This window comes from Mus pahari, chromosome 5 (assembly GCF_900095145.1).
Source record: "Mus pahari chromosome 5, PAHARI_EIJ_v1.1, whole genome shotgun sequence".
NCBI lineage: Eukaryota > Metazoa > Chordata > Mammalia > Rodentia > Muridae > Mus > Mus pahari.
The window spans coordinates 166865780-166874211 of NC_034594.1; the positions used below are offsets into that span (position 1 = coordinate 166865780).

At 37.9% G+C, this 8432-nt stretch overlaps 1 protein-coding gene across 1 annotated transcript in view; it reads right to left on the reverse strand.

Annotated features, from left to right (window-relative positions):
* The window catches only part of Cd46 (CD46 molecule), a 34724-nt gene that overhangs the window by 22893 nt on the left and 3399 nt on the right, over positions 1 to 8432 (reverse strand). The window contains exons 2-5 of the mRNA XM_029538761.1: positions 5788 to 5976; positions 5029 to 5131; positions 3246 to 3334; positions 2277 to 2474 (exon numbers count right to left, since the gene is read on the reverse strand). Coding sequence (XP_029394621.1) covers positions 2277 to 2474; positions 3246 to 3334; positions 5029 to 5131; positions 5788 to 5976 — 579 coding nt within the window. The remainder of the gene's footprint in view (positions 1 to 2276; positions 2475 to 3245; positions 3335 to 5028; positions 5132 to 5787; positions 5977 to 8432) is intronic.

Here is an 8432-nt window from a genome sequence, read left to right on the forward strand (position 1 = left end):
TCTCTCTCTCTGTCTCTCTCTCTCTCTCTCTCTCTCTCTCTCTCTCTCTCTCTCTCTCTCTCTCTCTCTCTCCTTCACTCCCCCCTGTCCATCTCAGAAACAGAGAGAGAGAGAGACAGAGACAGAGAGGGGCAGAGAAAAAGAGAGTTCACTGAGTTTCCTAGATCTGAGATTGTTTTGATTCCAATTTTGGTCATTTATTTTGTCAGTATTTATTCAAGTAATTTTCAATTATATTTTGAGATGGTGTCTTGTTTCTTTGTTTGTTTTGTTTTTTGTTTGTTTGTTTGTTTGGTTGGTTGGTTGGTTGGTTTGGTTTTCCGAGACAAGAGTTTCTCTGTATAGCCCTGGCTGTCCTGGAACTCACTCTGCAGTCCAGGCTGGCCTCGGACTCAGAAATCTGCCTGCCTCTGCCTCCCAAGTGCTGGGATTAAAGGCATGCACCACCACTAAGATTGCACTTATATAGAACCATACCTGGCTCAAATGATTTTTTATACTATTCTTTGCTTCTTTTTCCTAAACATCAATTACATTTATATTTTACTACTTAATGTTCTTCACAAGTCTATTAAGTCAATCTTCTTTTTAAAAAAATTCTTCATAAATTATGTTGGATTTCCACTGACCTGTCTTTAGGTCATCTAATCTTTTATTTAGTTAAATAATATTTATTATATTATTTATAATACATAAATAAGTATGATTATAAATATTTAGATATATTCTCCACCCCCTACCTCCCCACCCCCACCCCCATCCTGCTGCATGGGTCAGAGGCAATGCCCACCCAGTGGAAAGCACCTGGCAGTCTCTCCACTTCAGCCTGCCAAGAGCACAGGAACTCTGGTGGGGCGTGGGCTTCTTTTACCTTCTCCACTTCTCCCCGGTCCCCCCTGGGCCCTGCTTTATTTTATTTTGTTCCCCCCCCCCATACACACCCTAGTCTGATTACAGGTTTATCTACTTTATCCATCTTCTCTAAAACTTAGATACTGGTTTCAATTACTTTTCTTGTACCTTTCTCCCTCTTCAGTTTCATTGATATTTGTGTATTTTTATCACTTTCTTGCAACTTGCTATTCAGGTTTAATTTGCTCTTTAGATTTTGCTCTTCAATGGAAGACTAGGAATAGACCCCTAGGTCCCTGCTTTACAATTTTTCTTTTTGTAAAGCAAACATATTGTGCTAGAAACTAATACTTCAGGTGAACCCTGGCAAATTTTGACATTCTGAGATGTTACTTTCATTTTTATGGATTTTTTTTGTACTTCCCAATTTTCCTTCTGATTTCTTTACCAATAGATTATTTAGAAGTATCTTGTATAATTTTCAAATTTTGTGGATTTCTTTACTGATTTCTACTTTCATTTCCTGAGATTAGATAATATACTTTCAGTTAGTAGATTTTTATATTTGTTTAAAGTTCTATTAGTCATCAGGCATGGTGACATACACCTTTAATTCCAGCCCTTAAGAGGTAAAAGTAGGCCGGGAGTGGTGGCACACGCCTTTAATCCCAGCACTTGGGAGGCAGAGGCAGGCGGATTTCTGAGTTCGAGGCCAGCCTGGTCTACAAAGTGAGTTCCAGGACAGCCAGGGCTACGCAGAGAAACCTTGTCTCGAAAAAATGAAGAAACAAACAAACAAAACAAAACAAAACAAAACAAAACAAAAAAAACAAGAGGTAAAAGTAGGAGGATCTCTATCAGTTCTAGGCTAGCCCAGGTTACATGGTAAGACCTTATATCAAAATTATAAAAACCATCAAAACAAAACAAAAACATCTTAGCACCTAGACTGTTATTTACCTTGCAGGTGTGGATGAATAAACATTTGCTATGATTCACTGCTATCTCTCTTTCAAGAGAAAAACCAAAACATTTTAGAATTAAAACAAGACAAAACAATATAAAACCCAGACATTTTTGTCCAGATTTTACAATTCTTTCAGAGAGAGGGCTGCTGATTATAATCCACTCTGCCATTTCCTATAGCTAGACTGCTCCATCTTCCTGTAGCACAAGAGAACACTTTCTTATCAGAGTTATCCAGCCAGTATATGTTGATCTTTTGGTTCTTTCAAACAAAAATATCCTACCTCATGGTAGCTCACATACCAGGAAACGAGAAACCATAATTAGAATTACTTTTTCATTTAACTCAAATTAAATGAAATTAAATTTGAACATAGTTTCATAAGATGAGGAAGTACATGTGCTTACTATGTTTACTTTTAGGTAAAACTATTTACAAATGAAGAAAAGATGATTACCTTTACACTCTGGAGGGCTGTTACTCCAGGTGTTTTGGCCAGCACAGAATATCATGCTTGTTCCAACAAGGGAAAACTGATCTGGCCCTGGGTTAGGATCACAACTGTAACTTACTGCTTCATGGTATTTGAATACATTTATATCAGTAAGGGTGTGTGTTCCATTTTTTATTTTTGGAGGTGGTAAACAATAAATCTCTTTATAAAAAGAAAAAAGGGGAAATAAAAGTTAAAAGTAATATAATGTCTTTATTCACTACAGTCTTAGAAAGTTCTATAAATTATTGTAAACAAATTCTTCAATACAGGATTTCTGTGTTATTTATAACTTATAGAAATTTCATCTAGAAGACAGTTTCTATGATAAAATCCATCACCCCAAGTTTAAACCACTAAGAAATAAATGACCTTTTAGGACAAATACTCATTATTCTAAAGGAAAACATAAAGTTTATTTCTGAGACCATGCTAAATTTTGTGCTACTTTATAGAAAAGATGATGATCAGCTGATGAAAAACTGTGATGTAAAAAAATTAAACTGAATGAGAAATGTGTATTAAGAGACAGCTACATTCATTCACTAGCCTGGTGGCTTGCAATCATACTAACATATTATCATTTATCATTTTCATCCTCACAGTACAATAAACTTTTTGCAAAAGCTACAAATTTTGATAATCAAAGGAATTAACTCCAAATGTCTGCCTCTAAGCCAAATATTGAAGATATTACAAAACCATAAAGCAGTATCCCAAGCCTCACTTATTGAAATTTCAGTAAAAACATGTGAGTTTATTGTCCTTAAAAAGAAACAATTATTTTAAAACATCTTCAACATGATTAATATCAATAGATATAACCACAGAGAAAAGATTTTTGGGCACTAATCAATCTAAAATTATAATAGGGTCCTCAGGCCAAAAGGTTGAAAACTCATAGTCTAAATTTTAAAAAGAGAATTTACTTACTTTCACAATGTGGGGGATAGCCATTCCAGTATGCTTCATCATCACCTTTAAGCACACAGTGTAGAACTGACATACCAACTAAGTAATAACTAGATGAGCAAAGAAAAAGTTACTATTTTCCTTGGTAGCTGGTAAGATACACACAATAATGAAGGACAGTTTTAAATTGTTTTTCCCCTTAATATAGCAGTTTGAGGGACAGGTTTTTAAAGGTATAATGAAAGTATTAAACAAATCGAGATAAATTTTAATCAGATGAATAGTTTGTCTGTGAACACACACTGTTATATCTAGGAACAGCTGATGTGAACTGGCATCTTTGCTATCTCCTATAGTCATATAAGTATGCTTCTGAGCCTTTGCTCATCCATTCTGCTCTGGGAGGATGAAGCAGAGGAGAAAGGATTCCTTAGGAAGGTCTGTCTAGACTCTAGTTCTAGCTCCATGACTGCTGGCCACTTACCCTTTGGAAAGCCATTTAAAGTTTCTTTTGTTCCTCAACCAATAACATACAAATAGCTAGGTGTGGTGGCATACAAGTTTAATCCCAGATCCCAGGGGGTAGAGGCATGTATGTTTCTGTGAGTTCAAAGCCAGTTTAGTATTCACAGCAAGCTCCAGGCCTACATAGTGTAAAAACAAAATAAAACAAAAGCAAACAAACAAAACCCAAACAAAAATAAACCAAAGACTTCATAGTATTGTTCAAGAGAATTAGATAAATTAGAGTCTGGCACACAGCAAGTAAAAATAATGTTAACTCTTACTAATTTTATGATCATAATGTCTTCCTAGAAACAGATCAGTATTAATCCTATCAAGTCTCCCCATGATTTAAATGCACAGATTATTATTCTGGACCCTCATGTCACCATCATGAAGTATTCTTATCTGGTATTTTTTGTTATTTTGCTCAGTAGCTTTTGTATCTACTGAATTTCTCAACAAGATTACAGTGTCTTTGAGAAAGATTTGCGCCCTGAATGTTTAGTTCCCCCTAAACATGCCTAGAAAATTTCCTCCACATAGCTTTAACTGAATGTGTTTTTATGTGATAGTTAAAAAATTACCAATGAAACTCTGTTTACAGTCATAGCCTACTTTCCCCAAGACTCATAATTACTTCTGAGAGAGTCCTAGGGAATAAAGACTGTTACTCAGTGGCTAATGTCTCCTTTTGAGATGATTCAGGTTAAGTAGCTGTCTAGAAAATGTTTTCCAACTGAAATATCCTGTCATATGGTGGTTAAGATGAATCACCTTAATTTTTGACTTGTTAATACCTTCCAGAATTCTCCTTCAAATTCTACCTCAAATTCATGATAGCCCTACTTCAACCTTGAATTGCCAGTAGATATACTTGACTGTGATGGATAAGGTAACCATAATTACCCACCCTCTTTGGATCTGTATCCTGAACTGGCCTGGAACTGACTGTGTATCCCAGATTACCCTCAAACTCATAGAGACCCATCTGTCTCATCCTCCTAAGTGCTGAAATTACAAGTATGAATAATTATCCCTGGAAGATTTTCCCATTCTTAATGTTTATCATAGACTTTTTATTAGATACAGCAAGTATTATACAGACTTGTTTTCCTCCAATTTCTTTATTTATTAAATATCTCTCCTATCTCTATAAAGGACCCAAATATTGTTTGGTTAGGAGTACAATTTGTCATATAGAAGCAAAATGAAAGTATATTTATTTGAATGCTTAAAAACAGAAGTAAAACAATGGAATCAGGAACATTTACCTTATTTCCCATAATGAGCAACTTACCCTTCCATACAAGTAAATTTAGCTCGAGCACCCAATGAAAAACTGCCATCTATGAAGTATACTTTGCCAAATGAAGGGTCCTGTAACATAGTACATTGAACTTCTAGAAGAAAATAACAATAAAAATTTTAATATAGCTCCAATGCCAGTTGCACTTGAATCACAGTCAAAATCATATATGGTTCTTTTGTGTTTGTGGATTATTTAATGATTACATTGTAAGAGTGTGGTGGTTTGAGTACGATGCCCCCATAAGGGCATTTGAATAGTGGGTTCCCAGTTGGTGGCTGTGTGGGGAAGATTAGGAAGTGTACCCTTGTTGGAGGAAGAATGTCACTGGAATGGGGTGTGCTTTGAAGTTTCAAAAGACTTGTTCTATTACCAGTATTCTCACTGATCCTACTTGCCATTCTGAGGTGCGAGTTCCTAGCTCTTTCTGCCACTGTGTCTTGACAACCATTATGTATCTAACACCTGAGACCATAAGTCCAATTAAACCTGGTCATGTTGTTTATCTCAGTGTCAGAAAAGTAACTAATGCAAAGGGCAAGCACAGGAGTAGCAATTAGGAAATCAACTAAATGACAAGAAAAAAAAAAAAAGATTGCCTATAAATTTCTCAAAACCTGAGGGAAAAAAGACATCAAAGCTTTGTTTCACACAAACTCATCTCTGCAATAGGGGTATATGACCCCATTCTAAAATGTCTAAAATCAATCAAGCAATCAATCAAACAAACAAAGAGTTGAATTTACTTACTAATACAACCATCATCTGAAATAGGAACCCATGTATGATTTGGCTCACAGGTAGCAATCATCAGGTATGGAGACAGATATAGGTATCCTCTTTTACACTTATATTCTATTTTCTCTCCAACTGCATAATAGAGTTTAGGTGTACCCTTGAGTTCCATAGCTTCAAATGGCGGTGGTAGTTCACAGGCATCTAGAGACAATATAGCAAGAACATGAAGATGAAGTGTGAGTACCACTTTTTAAAAATTGGATATTTTCTTTATTTACATTTCAAATGTTATCCCCGTTCCTGGTTTCCCCTCCAACCCCCCCTACCCCCTTCTCCCTCCCCTTGCTCACCAACCCACCCACTCCTGCTTCCTGGCCCTGGCATTCCCCTACACTGGGGCATAGAATCTTCACAGGACCAAGGGCTTATCCTCCCATTGATATCCAACTAGGCCATCCTCAGCTACATATGCAGCTGGAGCCATGAGTCCCACCATGTGTTTTCTTTGATTGGTGGTTTAGTCCCTGGGAGCTCTGTGGGTACTGGTTAGTTCATATTATTGTTCCCCCTATGGGGCTGCAAACCCCTTCAGCTCCTTGGGTACTTTCTCTAGCTCCTTCATTGGAGATCCTGTGCTCTGTCCAATGGATGACTGTGAGCATCCACTTCTGTATTTGTCAGGCACTGGCAAAGCCTCTCAGGAGACAGCTATATCAGGCTCCTGTCAGCCAGCTCTTGTTGGCATCCACAATAGTGTCTGGGTTTGGTGGTTGTATATGGGATGAATCCCTAGGCGGGGCAGTCTGTGGATGATCATTCCTTTAGTCTCTGCTCCACACTTTGTCTCTGTAACTCCTTTCATGGGTATTTTGTTGCCAGAAGATGCTCCAATAGGTAATAAGGACACATGCTCCACTATGTTCATAACAGCCTTATTTATAATAGCCAGAAGCTGGAAAGAACCCAGATGTCCCTCAACAGAGAAATAGATACAGAAAATATGGTACATTTACACAGTGGAGTACTTTGCAGCTATTAAAAACAATGAATACTTGTTGAAGGAAGAATGAAGGAAGACCAAAGTGTGAATACTTCTTCTAAGAAGGATCGAAGTATCCACACTTTGGTCTTCCTTCTTGAGTATTTTGCAAATTGTACCTTGGGTACTCTGAGCTTCTGGGCTAATATCCACTTATCTCTGAATGCATATCATGTGTGTTCTTTTGTGTTACCTCACTCAGGATGCTACTTTCTAGTTCCATCCATTTGCCTAAGAATTTCATAAATTCATTGCTCTGAGGTGGAATCTCAGAGTTGTTTTGATTTGCATTTCCCTGATGTTGGTAAGATTCTTGCGTTTGCCTTTCTCCATCTGGTAATATCTGGTGTTAGATGTTCTTGCTGTCTCTGGCTGGAGTTTATTCCTCCTGTCAACACTCCTGGGAGACCAGCTCTCTCCTGGCAAGACCAATGCACAGAGGGCTGTGGAACAGTCCCACCTTGGGGTGCAGATGGAGGCCCTAAGGACCCTGACTCAGCTGCTTCTGTGGCCTGTGCACTCCTGAGTGGTCCTGCCTTAGAGAGTCACTAGAGAGAAAATGGCAATCTCCAGTGAGTCCAGGGGTCAGAGCACTCCCTGGAGGCAAGCTCTCTCCTGGCAGAGAAGGTGCACAGAGGGCTGAGGAACAGCCCCACCTCCTGGGTGCAGATGTAAGTCCTTAGGACCCTGTCCCAGCTGCTCTGCTGCTTCTGAGGCCTGTGTGCACCTGAGTGTTCCCGCCTTAGAGAGTCACCGGAGAGAAAATGCATGAGTACCACTTTAATCAACTGAAAAATGTTATTTTATAGCAGGAAGGGCAGAAAAAGTAGAAATGTTCTCAGCAAGATTCTAAATGATTGGAGCATATCTTTCTTTACTCAATCAGCATCAGCAGTGCAATAGTTTTATGTTATGTGGACAACCTATAAGTTGTAATGCTATTTTATACACTGCTGCATGACTATGCTTCATTTCATTTATCCATGTAACAAAAGTTGAGCACCAATTATGTGCCATTGTTCTAAGGTAGATATCAACATCTGTTGTGCAGGCATAATGTTTTTATACACTGTGTAAAGTTTACCCTTGTATTATTCAAATGCTGATTTCTCTGCCCTCAAATCTTGTTTCAATCAGGACACAGCATTTTAATGCTTATACCGAGAATTTCCTGTCTTAAGTTTGTGTAAATAATTCTTATCATTTACTCTCTGCCTTGTCAATACCTTCCGACAAAGGCTGGGTAGAATAGAGAATAGCATGGGGCATTCCTCAGTCAAAGGAAAGAGAGATGGAGTGAGATCAGCAGGGAGGATGGAGGATTTGGAGCCATAAGGTAGGAGTCAGGGAAGAGAGAACATGAAAACCCAACCTGAAGCCCAAAGAGCCAGACAAATAAAAATATGCAAATGTCATGGGGTAGGACAAGGAGGTACACAGATTACCATAGAAGGCTAATGAAGATGATTTAAATGCTCAGGTATTGAGGTGCAGTTTTAAATAAACCTTGGTTTATCTGTGTGGTTATTGGTGACTAGCCTAAGGTAGAGAAATACAGCTGCCAGATTAATTCACTGCTTACATTTATATTAAAGGTAATTCTTTAAAAAAAAAAAAA